Source organism: Haematobia irritans, chromosome 3, assembly GCF_050003625.1.
Source record: "Haematobia irritans isolate KBUSLIRL chromosome 3, ASM5000362v1, whole genome shotgun sequence".
In the NCBI taxonomy this organism is placed as follows: domain Eukaryota; kingdom Metazoa; phylum Arthropoda; class Insecta; order Diptera; family Muscidae; genus Haematobia; species Haematobia irritans.
In genome coordinates, this window is record NC_134399.1 from 153,759,500 (window position 1) to 153,780,690 (window position 21,191).

The window sequence follows — 21,191 nt, forward strand, 5'->3', positions numbered from 1 at the left end:
TCTGTCTGTCTGTTGTAATCACGCTACAGCCTTCAATAATGGCACTATGGTCCTGAAATTTGGTACAGATTCTTCTTTTGTTTGCAGGCAGGTCAAGTTCGAAGATGGGCTATATCGGTCCAAGTTTTGATATAGTCCCCATATAAACTGACCTTCCGATTTGGGGTCTTGGGCTTATAAAAAAACTGTAGTTTTTATCCAATTTGTCTGAAATTGCAAGTCTAAAGGTATTTTATGACCATCAAAAAGTGTACCGAAAATGGTGCCTATCGGTCCATGTTTTCGTATAGCCCCCATATGGACCGATTTCCGAGTTTGCTTCTTTGGCGTCTAGAAATTGTATTTTCTATCCGATTTGCCTGAAAATGGAAATCTAGGACCATAAAGAGGTGTTCCGAAAATGACGTGTATCGGTCCATGTTTTGATATAGCTGCCATATGGACCGATTTCCCGATTTTGCTTCGTGGGCGTCTAGAAAGTATATTTTCTATCCGATTTGCCTGAAATTGGAAATCTAGAGGTATTCTATGACCATAAAGATGTCTTCCGAAAATGACGTGTATCGGTCCATGTTTTGATATAGCCCCCATATAGACCGATCTCCCGATTTTATTTCTTGGGCTTCTAGAATCCGTAATGTTTGCCCAATTTTCCTCAAATCGGAAATCTAGAGGTATTCTAGGGCCTTAAGGAGGTGCGCCGAAAATGGTGAGTATCGGTCCATGTTTTGATATAGCCCCCCTATAGACCGATCTGCCGATTTTACTTCTTAGGCTTCTAGAATCCGTGTTTTTTTACCCAATTTGCCTGAAAATGGAAATCTAGAGGTATTCTAGGAAAATAAAGAGATGTGCCGAAAATTGTGGTTATCGGTCTATGTTTTGATATAGCCCCTATATAGACCGATCTCCAGATTTACTTCTTGGGCTTCTAGAATCCGTAGTTTTTATCCAATTTGCTTGAAATTGGAAATCTAGAGGTATTCTAGGACCATAAAGAGGTGTGCCGAATATATTGAGTATCGGTACAGTTTTTGATATAACCCCTTATAATCCGGCCCTGCGATTTGGGGTCTAGATAACTACAATTAAATGTGCTGAATACTTTGGGCATCCTTGCATGTTTTGGTATAGCCCCCATTACACCGAACTCCCGATTTAACTCCTAGGGTTTCTAGAAATTGTAGTTTTTATCCGATTTGCCACAAATTGAAAATATATTGGCATTTTAGACCCATAACAAAATGTATATGATTTAGTTTTATCGGTCCATTTGGTAAGGCCTGCACATAGATCTGCTTGGGAAAATATCTGTCATCAAACCCACTGAAATTTTCAAAAGAAACTATTACATTTGATTCATGGTGGTGGGTATTTAAGATTCTGCCCGGCCGAATTTACTACTGTATATACTTGTTGTAGGTACAGTATCCACGCTGTATCCACGATTCATCATTTGTCACGATGTCGTAGACATATTTCGAAGGAGCGCTTTCGTATTTATGAAGCATTTCTTTCGACCAATCGACACGAGCCTTTTTTGATCTCTTGCTAATTGTGTGGCACCCAACGTGAAAATTTGTTTTGACGATCAAATTTCCATGCAATATTGAATCTATGTGATTCGCTGTAAACAACGCAAATAGCGCCATAATTCAACACGTTCTGCGCTCGTATAACATCAAAGCTGTCAATCTTTGCGATCCAACTGTCAGTTGGCAGGTTCCGACTCTTGTGGTCATATTTAAATAAATTGGGCGAAACTTGCTTTTTAGTAAAAGAGGTATGGACAAACATAGAGAAAGCTAGTTGTCTTTCTCTATGTAATCATTTCACGAAATATTATTGCATCAATCTGTATGTGATCTAAGACCAATATATGTATGTTTTACGTTCATTATTGCGCAGATCCATCGTGCATGGATTGCTATAGTAAAGTCAATTCCCCCAGATGTTACATTTATTCTCAGATTAATAGTTCCGTTTAATTCCTTGATATCTACCAATATTCCAAATTATCAGAATATTGTCCATCTTCCAGTAATGACTTTCTTTTTCCATAGTAGAGTCCATAGTCAAACAAACTTGTTATATCTACTTTACTGATGCCCACAATTTCATAGGAAATATTTGGCAGAACTGGCATACTCGCATCTTGGCGTAAAACTTTCAATACCCCAATGACTTCAGCCAGTCCACATGGAAAATGCACAAACAATAATAGAGGGTGTGTCGACACAACAATGACATCTATCTCCCTTGTAGATGCATTAGTCCATTCCTTCAGTCAGCCACCTATTGTGTTTTTCTTTCTATTGTCTGTTAGCTTGGAAGCATGTTGAGCAGAAGGCATCATCGAAGCCAACATGTGGTTGCTTTGGCAATTTTTCCAAATCGAAAATAGCAATACATTCTGGAAATGAAAATGAAAATCAAAGAGTAGCACATAATACGAGGGAGCAATGGCAACAGGATGTGAAAAGGAAAACACTGCAAAAGAGATTTCAACCAATCTGCATATCAACGAGGGAACTAACACCATCTCTAGTAAATAGTGATTGTGGATGGGTACTCCAGGATGAACATCAATGCCAAGTGACGGCGGCCTAGGCTATATTACCATGAGCACGACCATCAGCGCCGCTACTAAACACATTGCAAAGATTATCAGATATATATGGAGGATGTTAGTTGAAGTCAGTATTTGTGGGTGTCTGTGTGAGAGGGTATGTTATAGGGATTGTAATCAGAATCAAAAATTCGATTTTTCGACTTACAAAATTTGGAAACGTCAAGTGTTCGATTTCTTAAAAATGTGAGAAACTCGAGTTTAGAATTTTTTGAAAAATAAAAAAAAAATGATTTTTCGACTTTTTAAAATTTGAGCTGTGGCTAACCCGGACTTTTTACACATTTACCATATGTCAATACATAGATATCCTTTATACAATAATTTTGAAAGTAAACAAGTATATACGGACATAAGTTCGGCCAAGCATACCGGTATGAAATGAGCGTTTTGTCTCAAAACGTCATCTCCATCCAATTCGTCGTCATCAAACTTTTTGGCGGTTTTCCACGTTCTTCATTTCTCACATCAAATTCATTATTTTTGAACCATCGAAACCATCTTTTTGATGTTGCTTCTGATAGAACATGATCATCATATGCCTCGACAAGCATTCGATGCGACTCTGCAGCACTTTTCTTCAAATGAAAACAAAAAATGAATGCTTTCCGTAAATCATCGCTTTCTTCTAAAAAATTCTACATTTTTAACACGATGAAAAATATGATGTTGTCTGTTCAATGACTTAATGTATACTAAATATTTTTCACAGATGTAATAGCACACAAACAAAAAAATAAAGGCTCGTTCACAACAAATGTTCCCTATCGAGACATTTGTATCTTGAGGCTCACTTCATACCGGTATACCTGGTAAATACCACCCTTTGAAAACTCTTCGTCGGCTTACTCGTAAACATATATAATTTCTGGTGGATAATTTTGAGGTGCATACAAACGCATGACGTGGGGGCTATACCAAAACATGGACCAATTTGCACTATATTCGCTATACTTTTTTAGGGACACAAAATATCGCAAATTTCAGGCAAATCGGAGAAATATTGCGGTGTCTAGAAAACCAAGAAGTCAAAGCGGGAGATCGGTCTATATGGGGGCTATACCAAACCATGGACCGATACTCTTATTTATGGAGCCGAAATACCTCTAGATTTTGAATTTCAGGGAAATCGGATAAAAATTCGGATGTCTACACGCTCAAGTAGTCAAGTCGGGAAATATGGGAGCTCTATATCCAAATGTGAAACGAATCACACCATATTCGCCACACCCATTTACGGATAAAAATTGCGGTGTCTAGATAGCCAAGAAGTCAAATCGAGAAATCGCTCTATACCACAAACCGATCCACACTATATTCGCTACACCTACCTATGGACCAAATATATTTCAAAATATTGAAATTAGAGAAAATGTGATAAAAATTGCGGTTTCTAGCAGCCCAAGAAGTCAGGAGATCGGGCTATATGGGGCTATAGCAAACCATGGACCGAATCACACCATATTCGGCACACTTACTTGAGGACCCAAAATGCCTCTAGATGTTTAATTTTAGGCAAATCGGACCGAATCACACCGTTTTCGGTACGCTTATTTATACATCCAAAATAACTAAAAATTCAGGCAAATCAGATAAAAATTGAGATGTCTAGACGCTCAAGACCCCAAATCGGAAGGTCGGTTTGTATGGGGCTTATATCAAAATCTAGACCGATATAGCCCATCATCGAACCTGACCTACCCGCAGACCAAAGACGAGACGACAACTGTCCGAACATGTACATTTGTCTGGGACGTTTGTTATATCATCCTCTCATACCTGGACACCTCTCAAAGGTCGACAAAATTTAGGCGACCGTGGGTGTCCCCCTATCAGAAGTTTCACTGTGCTAAATGTAGTCGGAATAATAATGACAAACTTATTATACCCCCCTCACCATTCTATGGTGGTGAGTATAATAATATCGTCTACAGATACTCCCACGAGTTTCCTTTTAATTCAATTTTCAAATTTCGTTATCAAAAGTTGATTTTCAAATATATGAAAAGTCGATTAGTTGAATTTGAAGACTACCAAAGTCGACTTAGACTTTATTTTGACAAAAAATCGATTAGTCGAATTCGCCGATTAGTAGTCTTTGGTATCCCTAGTATGTTATGGGATACCGATGTGTTTCTATGAGTCTATGAAATCATTTAAAGTTGGCTGCAATTGTTCCAAAGCTATGTCCTGTCACCCATAAAACAATTGCTAACTGACCTCAATGTGACACTGCAACGGATGTTGTGAGTGCATCACCAATTGAAGAATACAAATGTGTGTGAGTTTCCCGTTTTTAGGAAGACTTTATCAATGTAGTCTATTAAAGACTGCCAGATAATGCATGGGCATTTTTATTTTAGAGAAATGAAGCCATAAAACTGTTATCGTTGAAAAATTTAAGACAGCCATTGTTCTTTAAATTTGCATATCGGTTTCTCGATAGTGTTGATCCGCTTTAAGATAAAACAAGTAAAGGGTGATTTGTTAAGAGCTTGATAACTTTTTTTTTTAAAAAAAACGCATAAAATTTGCAAAATCTCATCGGTTCTTTATTTGAAACGTTAGATTGGTCCATGACATTTACTTTTTGAAGATAATTTCATTTAAATGTTGACCGCGGCTGCGTCTTAGGTGGTCCATTCGGAAAGTCCAATTTTGGGCAACTTTTTCGAGCATTTCGGCCGGAATAGCCCGAATTTCTTCGGAAATGTTGTCTTCCAAAGCTGGAATAGTTGCTGGCTTATTTCTGTAGACTTTAGACTTGACGTAGCCCCACAAAAAATAGTCTAAAGGCGTCAAATCGCATGATCTTGGTGGCCAACTTACCGGTCCATTTCTTGAGATGAATTGTTCTCCGAAGTTTTCCCTCAAAATGGCCATAGAATCGCGTACGGCCGTAAGTTCGGCCAGGCCGAATCTTAGGTACCCTCCACCATGGATTGCGTAGAAACTTCTACTAAAGACTGTCATCCACAATCGAATTACTTGTGTTGCCGATGGTATCTTAAAACTTTTTAACACCGTCTTCTAAATTGTTAGTTAGTCCATACGGGGTATATATTAAACAAAAAAAGGCCGATTAAATACGTATATAATTCAGTTTGACAAAATTTTCTATAGAAATAACATTTTAACAAAATTTTCTATAGAAATAAAATTTTGGCAAAATGTTCTGTAGAAATAAAAATTTGACAAAATGTTCTGTAGAAATAAAATTTTGACAAAATTTTCTATAAACATAAAATTTTGATAAAATTTTCTATTGAAATACAATTTTGACAAAATTTTCTATAGAAATAAAATTTTGACAAACATTTTTTATAAAAATAAAATTTTTAAAAAATTTCTATAGAAATAAAATTTTGACAAAATTTTCTATAGAAATAAAATTTTGGTAGATTATTTTTGGCTCGAGTGGCAACCATGATTATGAACCGATATGGACCAATTTTTGTGTGATTGGGGATCGGCTATATATAACTATAGACCGATATGGACAAATTTTGATAGGGTTGTTACTAACACCATGTTCCAAATTTCAACCGGATCGGATGAAATATGCTTCTCTTAGAGGCTCCACAAGCCAAATCTGGTTATCGGTTTATATGGGGGCTATATATAAATATGGACCGATGTGGACCAATTTTTGCATGGTTGCTAGAGACCATATACCAACACCACGTATTTCAGCCGGATCGGATAAAATTGGCGTATCTTTGAGGCTCCGCAAGCCAAATCTGTGGATCGGTTTATAATTGGGGCTATATATAATTGTGAACCGATGTGGACCAATTTTTGCATAGTTCTTAGAGACCATATACCAACACCATGTACCTGATCGGATGAAATTTGCTTCTCTTTGAGGCTCCGCAAGCCAAATCTGGGGATCGGTTTATATGGGCCCTATATATAATTATGGACCGATGTGGACCAATTTTTGCATGGTTGCTAGATACCATATTAGCGACCATATTAGCGGGATATCAACAGACGGACGGACGGACAAGCTTAGATCGACTCAGAATTTCACCACGACCCAGAATATATATATATATATATATATATATATATATATATATATATATATATATATATATATATATATATATATATATATATATATATATATATATATATATATATATATATATATATATATATATATATATATATATATATATATATATATATATATATATATTATATGGGGTCTGAGAGCAATATTTCGATGTGGTACAATCCTATGGTGAAGGGTATAAAAATAGGTAACTATGACGAAAACTAGGTCAGGCCGAATGAATTGCGTATAAAGTTATACTGAAAACAGAGGCGTGTACTGACAACGTACGCGGAAGTACAATCGGATCGTATGAAAGTTGTTTTGCCGGGTGGCCAAAATCTTTTTTAAGTGTTAACGGACTTTGATCCGTTTTTATTATTATTATTTATTTCATTTATACCCTCCACCTTAGGATGGGGGTATATTAACTTTGTCATTCCGTTTGAAACACATCGAAATATTGCTCTAAGACCCAATAAATTATATATATTTCTGGGTCGTGGTGAAATTCTGAGTCGATCTGAGCATGTCCGTCCGTCCGTCCATCTGTTGAAATCACACTAACTTCCGAATAAAACAAGCTATCGACTTGAAACTTGGCACAAGTAGTTGCTATTGATGTACGTCGGATGGTATTGCAAATGGGCCATATCGGTCCACTTTTACGTGTAGCCCCCATATAACCCGATCCCCCGATTTGGCTTGTGGAGCTTCAAAGAGGAGTAAATTTCATCCGATCCTGCTGAAATTTGGTAAATGGTGTTGGTATGTGGTCTCTAATAACTATGCAAAAATTGGTCCACATCGGTCCATAATTGTATATAGCCCACATATAAGCGACCCCCATATTTCAATTCTGGCTCTCTACGTACCGTGCAAAAGTCCATATCGTAATTATTTGTAGACTTACCTATACATAACTTTTTTGTCTAATATATACCACGTATGGACTTTTTTAGTAATTCGATTGTGGATGACAGTCTTTCTTAGAAGTTTCTACGCAATCCATGGTGGAGGGTACATAAGATTCGGCCTGGCCGAACTTACGGCCTGATATACTTGTTTTTTATAATTTTCCTTCAGTTAAACACATTTTTTTATATTTTTTTAACATTTATTCAAAGCAGAATATTAATATAAAATCTCAAGTATTAGGATACATTTTTCTTTCTCTTTCAATCTTAACCTATCACATAATTTGCGTTGATGTTTTACAACTTATATTTGATGGCACGAAGGATGGGATACTTGTCACCGGAACAAGCACCACGGAAATCATCATAGGACAAGTCAACAAGAGCAACACCTCCCAAACCCTTAGCCTTAACATAAGCAGCTTTGTTGGCTGCAGTATCGGGATCCTCATAAGCAACCCAAAGACCATTTTCATCATTGTCATCGGCAGCACGGTAGGCATAATTGCCGAAACGTTTGGTAGGATCACCAACCTTGCGTAAAGGTTGATCGGCACCCTTCAAATGTTGATTGGCATTATTGGGCAATTTAGCGCATACTTCAGGCCAGCTATAGAGACCCTCTTCTTGAGTTTGCAAACCAGCTGGACCAGACTTATCGGTTTTCATTACTGGTGGAAGACCAGTGAGGCCAGAATCCTCGGTCAATTTCCAGGAGCGACCATAGGCGGGAATACCGACATTAATTTTCGAGGCAGGGCAGTGATTATTCAACCAGTATTGAACTTGGAAGTTGACATTGGCTTCAGGATTACGTTCGCTTAATTCATAGAGGGGGGCAGGGAAATCTGCTACTTCGGGGTTGCGAGCGGGTGTTTGGAAGTCGAAAGCCATTAAATTAACATAATCCAAGTTATTGACAAGGGCAGGGACATCATAGAATACTAAATTGAAAATTTTTACAAATATTTATCAAGAACATAGAAATCATCTGTAACAAACTTACGTGACGAATTGACATTGGGCAAGACAGTCAAACCCAACAAGTAACCATCGGGACGTAAGGCATTCTTTAATTCTCTAGCCAAAGCAGTGAAACCATCTTTGTGCTCCTCAGCCTTTTCATCAACAACAAAGTCACCAGTGAAAGTCTTCTTAAGACCCTTCCAGAATTTACCAAATGAACCATGAACCTTCTTTGGTTTATTTTTGTTGAATTGCCAAGCAACATCCAAACCATCAAATCCGTAGGTCTTAACCAAGGCATGGGCACTGTTAATGAAGGGAATACGAGCATTGCTGGATTCCAACAGAGTCATATAGGGGTTGTTATCCGAATCAACTAAATCATGGTCACCACCAACACTCAACAAAACTTTGAGGTGAGGGAATTTCTTCTTCAATCCGGTGACAGTGCGATACAAGCCGGTGCCAACATCCAAGTCCAGCTTTTCATTGCGGCTTACCAGTTTATTGGTTGTAGGGTTAATGCAGGCATATCCATAGACAAGGTGAGAACAGAATTGCAATGCAGGTTCCAATTCGGGCAAAGTCAATTTTGCAAGACCTGTAAATGAACAAAAAACAAGAGAGATAAGCATCAATAAGGGATGACGTCATTCGCATGTAGGTGAGGAGAAATATTCATTAAAAAATTGCATAAATTCGCCAAGTTTTGTATAAAGTTATGATAATTGCTAAACAAGCGTTAAAGTCTTAAAATCAGAGTTAAGTAATGGCACCTATAATAATATTTTTTATTTATTGCGCTACTATTTGCTGCAGTAATTTTCATTACGCATGTCCATGAAACACACCCGTGATCACAACTAAATCAAATTTTTCTATGATACCATCGTGATGTGTTAGAAATAATATTTCAAAAATTTGTATATCAGAGAATGTTCAATTTAGTGGCAAATGGTATTAATCTCGACAACTTTAATTGTTAACAAGTATATACAGCAGTAAGTTCGGCCGGGCCGAATCTTAAATACCCACCACCATGAACCAAATATTAGGGTTTCCTTTGAAGTTACAGGAGGGCTTGAGGACTTGAGGATACTTCCCGAAGATAAATTTAAAGATTTCACCTATGAGGACTATATCAGATTCTGGATTTATAAGAACCATTTTTGTTTGAGTTTTAGATGAATCATTAACATCTCTTGTAAGTGTGCAAGAAAATTATAAAATAACGTCTTGATTTGAAATCTTAAATCTATAGATTTTCACCCGAGAAGTAAAATCTGGAAATTTTACATTGAGTTTCAAGCAATTTTCATGATCAGTGCGCCTTCTAAACCCTCAAGAAGTGAAGTCGGTCTATATGGAGGCATTACCAAATATACCGATAAAAACTTAATCTGATACACGTTTTTGTGAGCCTAAAATACCAGAATATTTACAATTTCAGGCAAATCGGATAAAAACTACGGTTTCTAGAAACCCAAGGAGTTAAATCTGGAGATCGTTCTTATGGGGGCTATACTAAAATATGGACCGATACTCACCGTTTTCGGCACACCTCTTTATGGCCCGAAAATACCTCTAGATTTCCAATTTCAGGCAAATTGGATGAAAACTTCGGATTCTAGAAGCCCAAGAAGTAAACTCGGGATATCGGTCTCTACTCACCATTTGTGGCACACCTCTTTATGGTCTTAAAATACCTATAAATTTCCAATTTCGGGCAAATTGTATATAAACTACGGATTCTATAAACCCAAGATGTAAAATCGGGAAATCAGTCTATATAGGGGCTATACCAAAACATGGACCGTTACTCACTATTTTCGGCACACCTTTTGATGGTCCTCAAGTATCTCTAGACAAATTGGATAAAAACTACGGTTTCTATAAGCCCAAGACCCCCAAATCGGGAGGTCGGTTTATATGGGGACCATACCAAAACATGGACCGATGCTCACCATTTTTGGCACGCCTCTTTACGGTTCTAAAGTACCTCTCGATTTCCAATTTCAGGTAAATTGGATAAAAACTGCGGTTTCTATAAGCCCAAGTAGTAAAATCGGGAGATCGGTCTATATGGGGGCTATACCAAGATATGGACCGATACTCACAATTTTTGGCACACGTATTTTTGGTCCTCCAATACCACTAGATTTTCAATTTCAGGTAAATTGAATAAAAACTGCGGCTTCTATAAGCCCAAGAAGTAAAATCGGGAGATCGGTTTATATGGGGGCTATACCAAAACATGGACCGATACTCACCGTTTTTGGCACACCTCTTTATGATCATAAAATACCTCTAGATTTCAAATTTCAGGCAATTGGGTAAAAACTACGATTTCAATAAGCCCAAGACCCCAAATCGGGAGGTCGGTTTATATGGGGACTATATCAAAACCTGGACCGATATAGCCCATCTTCGAACTTGACCTGCCTGCAGACAGAAGACGAGTTTGTGCAAATTTTCAGCACGATTGCTTCATTATTGAAGACTGTAGCGTGATTACAACAGACAGCCAGACAGACAGACAGACGGACATCGTTATATCGTCTTAGAATTTCTCCCTGATCAAGAATATATATACTTTATATAGTCGGAAATCGATGTTTCGATGTGTTACAAACGGAATGACAAACTTATTATACCCCCATCACCATTATATGGTGGTAGGTATAAAAAATATGGCGCTTTACTTTGTTGCATTACATATGCATGTGCACACTTACAAGAGATGTTTATGATTCCTCTGAAACTCTAACAAAAAATTGTTCTTATAAATTCAGAATCTGATGTAGTCTTCATAGGTAAAATCTTTACATTTATCTGTGGGAAGCGTACTGGTTGAACTGATCTGCTTGGGAAAATATCTGTCATCAAAACCCCCCTGAAATTTTCAAAGGAAACTATTATATTTGATTCATGGTGGTGGGTATTTAAGATTCGGCCCGGCCGAACTTACTACTATATATACTTGCTTTTCATTTATATACCCTCTACCATAGAATGGGGGGTATATTAACTTTGTCATTCCATTTGTAACGCATCGAAATATTGATCTAAGACCCCATCAAGTACATTTATTCTGCGGCGCGGTGAAATTCTCCCCATTCAAACTGATCCCCAGATTTGAACTCCGGAGCCTCTTGGAGGAGCAAATTTCGTCCGATTCGGTTAAAATGAAAAATTTGGTCCATATCGGACTATATCTATATATAGGTCCCATATAAACCGATAACCAGATTTGATCTCGGGAGGCTCTTGGAAGATCAAATTTCTTGGTACGTTGTGTAAGTATATGGTCGTGTCAACAACCATGCCAAAGGTGGTCCATACGGGTCCACAGTTAATTATAATTATAATCCGATCCCCAGATTCTAATTCTTCCAGAATAAGCAAATTTCATATGATCTTGCTAAAATTTGGTACTAACTACACAAAAATTGGACCATAACAGGTTGGCTGATAAGTCCCCGGTCTAACAAAGAAAAAAACATTTTTTTTTTTTTTAAATTCGTTTTTATTATTCAACATAACTCCCTTCAAGAGCGATACAACGATTATAGAGACCTTCCAATTTTTTGATACCATTTTGATAGTACTCCTTCGGTTTTGCCTCAAAATAGGCCTCTGATCTAGAGAATACGATGGGTGGGGAAGCAATTTGAAGCCCAATTCATCCATGTTTGCCATCGTTCTCAATGACTTGTGGCACGGTGCGTTGTCTTGGTGGAACAACACTTTTTTCTTCTTCATATGGGGCCGTTTTGCCGCGATTTCGACCTTCAAACGCTCCAATAACGCCATATAATAGTCACTGTTGATGGTTTTTCCTTTCTCAAGATAATCGATAAAAATTATTCCATGCGCATCCCAAAAAACAGAGGCCATTACTTTGCCAGCGGACTTTTGAGTCTTTCCACGCTTCGAAGACGGTTCACCGATCGCTGTCCACTCAGCCGACTGTCGATTGGACTCAAGAGTGTAGTGATGGAGCCATGTTTCATCCATTGTCACATATCGACGGAAAAACTCGGGTGTATTACGAGTTAACAGCAGCAAACACCGCTCAGAATCATCAACACGTTGTTGTTTTTGGTCAAATGTGAGCTCGCGCGGCACCCATTTTGCACAGAGCTTCCGCATATCCAAAAATTGATGAATGATATGACCAATACGTTCCTTTGATATCTTTAAGGCCTCTGCTATCTCGATCAACTTCATTTTACGGTCATTCAAAATCATTTTTTATTGGATTTTTTTGATGTTTTCGTCGGTAACCACCTCTTTCGGGCGTCCACTGCGTTCACCGTCCTCGGTGCTCATTTACAACGCTTGCATTTTGCATACCAATCAATTATTGTTGATTTCCCTGTGGCAGAGTCCGGAAACTCATTATCAAGCCAAGTTTTTACTTCCACCGCATTTTTTCCCTTCAGAAAACAGTATTTTATCAAAACACGAAATTCCTTTTTTTTCATTTTTTTTTCACAATAACAAAAGTTGCTGTTATAATATATTTTATATTTTACTTCTGCCGCTTTTTTTTCAGCGCAAAATTTCATACCGGTGAAGAACTGAATTGTACAGGCCTTTAATCAGGCTTTGTTTGCCTAATATATACCTAATATATGGGCTAATCCAATTAGAAGTCTATGTTAAAGAGTTTTAAGATATCTTCCAATCGGCAAGTATTACCACAACCCAAGTAATTCGATTGTGGATGAAGTCTTTAGTAGAAGTTTTTACATAAAACTTACATAAGATTCGGCCTGACCGAACTTACGGCCCTATATACTTGTTTTTAAATTCTTTTGTTTAAAACATTTCACGCTAAATACTGTCTAGAGGTGGTCGACACTATGATACTTTTTTAGCGCCAGCCTTACTCTCCAAAGTGCTCCGGACCTAAATTTTAGTAGCTATAGTGCGGTAGAAAGGTTCTACCGTTTCTACTACAAACGAAACGATGAACCTCCATTTTAAGTCATTCTTTGTCTTTTTGGAATGTTCACGGTCTGCAGCCGATATGTTTTTCTCCCCAGAGCAATACTGTGTTCAAGATATTTTCTCGATAATATTCGTGATTTATTTTAAACTCATGGCCGATGAATATTTGCGGGGAGCGATCATCTGCTGCACACGATTACTATCGACAGCGCTTGAATTTTGCTGACCAATCGAAGGTGTAAATTTTCGGCTGACTTCTTTTTGAAGTAAACCCGACAATTTAGTTTGTTCACAAACATCTCAATTTAGAATGGCTTCTCATAGGGGAAAACTTCGATTCGATATCTGACCACTTTTATGCAAGCGAAGCAACTCCTTGGCTTTTTCAAGTCAAACTTTTTTGTATATCGGTGGTCTCTTACACTTTTTTGGAACATCAATGGCTTTAGTCCAAAATATGTCGCATCCATTTTCGAAATATTCTAAGCTCATGAGTTTTCTACTACTACAAGTTTTCTACCACTAGGGCGTGGATTGCGATAAAAACTGGCCTTCACTTTTCGGTTTACTCTGTATGTATACTTATTTATTATTTGGATTATTTTGATCAATAGTAAAGTGGTCGATTTTGAAAATTACATAAAGTTTTCTTCACCTTTTTTATACCCTCCACCATAGGATGGGGGGTGTATTAACTTTGTCATTCCGTTTGTAACACATCGAAATATTGCTCTAAGACCCCATAAAGTATATATATTCTGGGTCGTGGTGAAATTCTGAGTCGATCTGAGCATGTCCGTCCGTCCGTCCGTCTGTTGAAATCGCGCTAACTTCCGAACGAAACAAGCTATTGACTTGAAACTTGGCACAAGTAGTTGTTATTGATGTAGGTCGGATGGTATTGCAAATGGGCCATATCGGTCCACTTTTACGTATAGCCCCCATATAAACGTACCCCCAAATTTGGCTTGCGAGGCCTCTAAGAGAAACAAATTTCACCCGATCCGGCTGAAATTTGGTACATGGTGTTAGTACATGGTCTTTAACAACCATGCAAAAATTGGTCCACATCGGTCCATAATTATATATAGCCCCCATATAAACCGATCCCCCGATTTGGCTTGCGAGGCCTCTAAGAGAAGCAAATTTCATCCGATCCGGCTGAAATTTGGGACATGGTGTTAACATATGGTCTCTAACAACCATGCAAAAATTGGTCCACATCGGTCCATAATTATATATAGCCCCCATATAAACCGATCCCCCGATTTGGATTGCGAGGCCTCTAAGAGTAGCAAATTTCATCCGATCCGGCTGAAATTTGGTACATGGTGTTAGTATATGGTCTATAACAAACATGCAAAAATTGCTCCACAGCGGTCCATAATTATATATAGCCCCCATATAAACCGATCACCAGATTTGACCTCCGGAGCCTCTTGGAAGACCAAAATTCATCTGATTCAGTTGAAAATTGGTACGTGGTGTTAACACATGGCCTCAAACTCCCATGCAAAAATTGGTCGGAATCGGTCCATAATTATATATAGGCCCCATATAAACCGATCCCCAGATTTGACCTCCAGAGCCCCTTGGAAGAGCAAAATTCTTCCCATTCGGTTGAAATTTGGTACGTGATGTTAGTATATGGTATCCAACAGCCATGCAGGAATTGGTTCCTATCAGCCCATAATTATATATAGCTCCCATATAAACCGATCCCCAGATTTGACATCCGGTGCCTTTTGGAGAAGCAAAATTCATCAGATCTGGTTGAAATTTGGTACGTGGTGCAAGTATATGATATTTAAGTGGTCCATATCGGTTCATAATCATATATAGCCCCATAAGTTGAAATTTGGTACATTGTGCTAGTATATGGTCGTTAACAACCATGCCTAACTAGGTCCATATCACGCACGAAACCGTCGTGACTCACGCACGAAAACGTCGTGACTTACGAAAAATACTGTGACTCACGAAAAATATCGTGACTCACGAATAATTTTATGATTAATTTACCTTACCGAAGTGTCTGAAAACATGAGCATTATTAAAATCGAGAGTGTTATTAAACTCTTAACATCCCAGGTGTCACTAAAATTGTAATTGAATTTAACTCTTAAGCGTTTTATGTTGGTGAGCAGGAATATTTTCGTGAGTGTAATTCGTTACTCAACCACACTCACGAAGATATTATTTTCGTGACTCACGCTCACCCACGACATTTTGGTTTGTTAATCACGCTCACGCACACTCACGCTGTTGTCATGAGCGTGACTCACGACTCACGCACGAATCACGAAAATTTTCGTGAGTCACGACAATTTCGTGTCACGTGCACACCTCTAACCACAACCCAAGTATTTCGATTGTGGATGACAGACTTTCGTAGAAGTTTCTAGCAAATCATCTCGCAGTGCAGAGCACAACCTATTATCAAAACCATGCAGCAGTTGATGTTTAGATGAGTTGAATCTAGGACCATCGCCTTGGTAACCATTGCGAGACAGTGACCCATTATCATTGCAATAACTATTAAACAAAAATTATTTATCGTTGTAATAAGTGACTATAATCTCAGATAATTCATATTTATATTCAAGTCATTATTATTTAAATTTTACAACTAGTCTAAATATATCAGTTTCACAAAATGCTAATCTCTATAAAAGTCTATCAATTGACTCAGACAGAAATTCTAGCCAACACATCCCAATTGTTCTGCCACCTGACAATTAGTCATTTATAGGAAAATATGTAATATTTCCGCAAAAGCTTCTCAATGAAAGTGTAATTGTTTTGATCACAAGATCACTTACGTTTCTATAATGAAAGCAAACTAAAGAAATTGACGAAAACCAGTTCTAGTTTGAACAACAAAAAAGCTATAGCATTAGTGAAAAATAAGTATGTATTGAATTGGTTGTATGAAAATCGTAAAAACTTTTGAAATTAACATTGATCAATTTCAGTTATGTGAGAATAGATTGCATTTAAAAGAGTTCGTTACAACATTGGAACGATAATTTAAAATAGCTCTTTCGGTAATCAAAGTGTATACCAATTATTTTCTCTTACTGTCTACTTGAATACTTGAATTTACGAACCGCTTATTGCATCTAGTATTAAATGACTGCGGACGTAATTAATTATCATTTGGGAAGCTTTAAGTGGGCTAATAATTTACACTCAATTCTGGGAAAGAAACAAAATAATTGAAACTGGGTGTGGAATGAAAAAGTAGACAGTAAACGTCTGGCATATATATGACCGAAAATTCTGCCAGACCTAATCTTATGCACTCTCTATTATGCATTGAGCTCAAAATACTACTAAATACTTTCATCTAAATTTGCATTAATTGGGTTGAAGTTACCGATTGCAAGATATTTAAAAACAATACGGCCGTAAGTTCGGCCAGGCCGAAGCTTATGTACCCTCCACCATGGATTGCGTAGAAACTTCTTCTAAACACTGCCATCCACAATCGAATTACTTGAGCTGTCGATGGCAAGGTATCTTAAAACCTCCTAACACCGTCTTCTAAATTGTAAGTAAGACGTGGTATATTATTAAATCATAAAAGAATAAAATTTTCACAACATTTTCTATAGAAATAAAATTTTGACAAAATTTACTATAGAAATGAAATTTTGACAAAATTTTCTATAGAAATAAAATTTTGACAACATTTTCTATAGAAATAAAATTTTGGTAGATTATTTTCGGCTCGAATGGCAACCATGATTATGAACCGATATGGACCAATTTTTTGTGATTGGAGATCGGCTATATATAACTATAGATCGATATGAACCAATTTTGGTATGGTTGTTAGCGGCCATATATTAACACCACGTTCCAAATTTGAACCGGATCGGATGAATTTTGGTCTTCCAAGAGGCTCCGGATGTCAAATCTGAAGAACGGTTTATTTGGAGACTATATATTATTATGGACCGATATGAACCAATCCTGGTACGGTTGTTAGAGACCGTATACTAACACCATGTTCCAAAGTTCAACTGGATCAGATGAAATTTGCTTCTCTTAGAGGCTCCGCAACCGAATCTGGGGATCGGTTTATATGAGGGCTATATATAATTATGGACCGATGTGGACCAATTTTTGCATGGTTGTTAGAGACCATATACCATGTACAAAATTTCCGCCGGATCGGATATAAAATTGTCAAAGTTGCTCGCAATAATATTCAGATTCACAAAAATATGAGTTTTAATCCTAAGATCATTAATATTTACACATGAGGTGTGCGAGTGACACGAAATTGTCGAGACACGCGTGAATCACTTTTGTCGTGAATGAACAAATTTCGTAAGAAACAATTATATACACTTCAAAACAAATGTAATAATACCCAGCAAAAAACGTCGCCAAATAGGTAGTGAAAATGTTCATTTTGGATCTAGAAGTGGTGAAAAATTGGCGCAGAAGCGATGAATTTAACATGGGCTTGTCATAGGACGGATATCCACCATTTAACAGCCGTTGTACTGAATTTGCATCACTTTTTAAGGTATGATTCGAATTCAGTGTGTTGGATGTGAATTAAAAAATGTAGTAATATTTTACCAAATAAATCATTTTTATATACTTTTTATGATGTTTTAATAATTTTTATATATTTTCAAAAATTGACAATTTTGCTAGATTTGATTTAGCATTTTTTCGACAAAATTTTAATCCTAGGATAGACTACACCCAGAGAAGGAATATGATCACCTCAAACATGTTTCAAGAGCAAAATATTATTTTTGGATGGTGACCATGTAACATGTTCACCGCAATCATGTTATTTTCTCAGAAATTATGTATATGTTTTCGGAAATCATGTTATGTTTGGCGAGAAAATAACATTTTTGCGACAAACATGTTACATGGTTACCATCCAAAAATAACATTTTGCTCTTGAAACATGTTTGAGGTGATCATATTCCTTCTCTGCGTGTACTTGGTCAGGCCAGACCAAATTTGACTTTGAGCGCTTAGTGATCGAAAGCTTATCGCCTATCCTAGGGTTAATAATTTGTTGCATTTTATGAATTCTTACTCTATTTTTAACCCATTTGAACCAAAAAGTTAAAATTACCCATTACAAATATGAAAAAAAGCATGTAAAAAATTGAATTAAAAGAACTTCCTGTGTAGCTAATATAAAGAACATCTTACATTTTCGGAAGTGCTTTTAAAATTGTGCCTTTACAAGAACATCCAAATTTTTTTTGCTGGGTCTATGTGTATATCAATATATTAGGTAAAATAAAATAAGTCAAGGCATAAAGTTTTAAAATTATTTAAAAATTAAAATTCGTTTTATAAAGTAGAAACAAAAAAAAAACATAAAATTCAGTAAAAATGTACATTATTCGACAAAAAAAAAAAACCGACAATATCTAAATATTTTACATTGGCAGTGTACAAATGGTTGGCAGTAAATAATTTAATCATTTCACTTTTAGAAACATAATTATGACTCCCATCATTTAAAGAGTATTTAACTCTTAAAATGCTATATTTCTTAATTTTTTGAACATTGAAAATGTCCATTCAACAGACGCATTTGAAAAGGTTAGCGAGAGTCATGCTTATGCATTACTTGTTCATATTTAGGAACCTGTGTTGTCTTTTTTCTTCAATTAAATTTGGTTGAGCATTGTTTGACTTTATTAGGCGTAAGATATTTTTTTACCCTTAAAAAATGCCAAATAATTGTTACCCCAAATCGTGGAAAAAAAACTAAATTGCAGAGGGAAAAACCCTCTAACTTAGCAACACTGCTGTATACCATCTATATATTCCAAACAAACATTATACAGCGTCCATGTCAAATTGATTATCATATAGTCGAGTAAACATTAAAAGCTTTTAATCTTTTTTACTGAGAAAAACAAACTCGAAACGGCTAGCATTGAATAAAAAAAAAAAAAAACAATTTAACATGTGTCCCATTTCTTAGTAATAATATTGGCTGTGATTTGTGTGTCAATTAATATATGATAACCTATTTAACATTTTGCAAAAAAAACATTTAATGAACTGAATGAAACAATTTATAAACTCATACATAATTGTAGAAAAAAAATCAAAAATCTGGAAAATTCTAAAAACAAATCGAAGAATTTGTGAGGGACACGTCACACAAAGTAATGAGATCTTGTTAATTTATTAAAATCATTTATGATATACAGTGAAACCTCTTAGAAGTAGATACTCTTGATTGCCAAATTTGGTCCACATATGGCAGGTGTCTAGTTAGGAGAGTTTAATTGTGATGTGTTAAAATAGCAAACGTTCCCTCTGAAAGGTGTCCGGTTTTAAGAGTGTCCAAATTTGAGGGATTTCACTGTACTTCCAACTGCGCTAGTACCATTAAGACAAATACCATAACTTCATTGCAACTGAGTATGAAGGTCAACTTTTTTTATAGTACATCAGTTTAATTATAACGAATATGTTTATCGATATCACACTTCGTAAAAACAAAAGTTATTAATACCGGCTTATTTTGCATATATAGCTGGAAAGTTTTTGTGATTTTGTGTTTTATTTATTTACCTTCACGGACATAGGAATTGCCATCGTAATAGCAAACTAAATGAGCACTTGAGGCCGGATTGGCCCAGCTTTGTTGGATGGTAATAGCCCCCAACAAGGCACATAACACTATAAATGATTTCATTTTGTTTTTTTCCCTTTCACACCAAAGAATATATGTAAATTTCTTCACACACAATATCGACACACAAAAATAATCTCCGGCGATCTTTACGCACCGAAATTGAAATACAAACTAAAATCACTGTCCCCAATGATGTCTTAAGTAAAGTCGGTTTTTAAGACAAGCAAAATAAATTACAAAGAAATCAAAAACCAAAAAAAAATTGTTATTGTTTTTACTTTCAGTCTCTTCTCAATTCCATCACAAAAAAATCCCAAAAGTCTGACACTGAGAGCCCATAGAAAACGAAATGAAAAAGTAATCTAAATTCAAACAACAAATGCCAAACGATGCTTAAAGTGCGGCTTACGAATATCAATAACAACAACAACACAGCAACCCTATACAAACAGAAATCGTATTGTGAGCATTAAAACAAATTAGAGATAACAACAATACCTTGTAGTGATTTGTTTGAGTTACTATTGTTGTTGTTATTTCTTGATAGAATGTTCTCATTCACTGTATGTTCGTTTACTTGAGGCTTTTGTAGTTAGTGATGTCATATCAAAGCAAGAGCAAATATAGATCATATTTTAAATACATATCTCCGCTGACCACAAATCGGTAGGAACAGTGTTTCATTACCTGTGCGATAAGAATCTCATATGTGATTCCACATTATATTCTGACTTATTTTGTATTCAAGACGGGTCTTGTCATAGGCAATCACAGTGTAGACAAATAGAACTTCGTAAATGTTTACATTTGAACATTCTTTATCATATTTGACATAAAAATATAAATAGTTTTCATTGCGATTCACTGGGAAGATATGTGACCAACAGTATGTTGGCAACGGCTTGATAGTTCAAGCAATATAGCTTCTGAATACGAATTACGTTGGAAGGATTAAATGTAGATTAAATGTGGTATTAGCAATCCGTCCATCCATCTTCCCCTTTGTTTATTGTTCACAAA

General features: G+C 36.4%; 2 protein-coding genes across 2 annotated transcripts in view; both read right to left on the reverse strand.

Annotated features, from left to right (window-relative positions):
• Positions 1–7,784: 7,784 nt before the first annotated feature.
• On the reverse strand, positions 7,785–20,338 carry Idgf4 (Imaginal disc growth factor 4). Its single transcript, XM_075299193.1, has 3 exons — positions 20,108–20,338; positions 8,613–9,173; positions 7,785–8,550 (listed from the first exon to the last, which is right to left on the reverse strand). The coding sequence occupies exons 1-3, from the start codon at positions 20,229–20,231 to the stop codon at positions 7,904–7,906; spliced, it is 1,332 nt and encodes a 443-aa protein (XP_075155308.1). The 5' UTR covers positions 20,232–20,338; the 3' UTR covers positions 7,785–7,903.
• Positions 20,339–20,874: 536 nt separating this feature from the next.
• LOC142231250 (uncharacterized) overlaps positions 20,875–21,191 on the reverse strand; it is a 41,794-nt gene continuing 41,477 nt past the window's right edge. The window contains exon 4 of the mRNA XM_075301868.1: positions 20,875–21,035. Within this exon, the coding sequence (XP_075157983.1) occupies positions 20,875–21,035 (161 nt within the window). The remainder of the gene's footprint in view (positions 21,036–21,191) is intronic.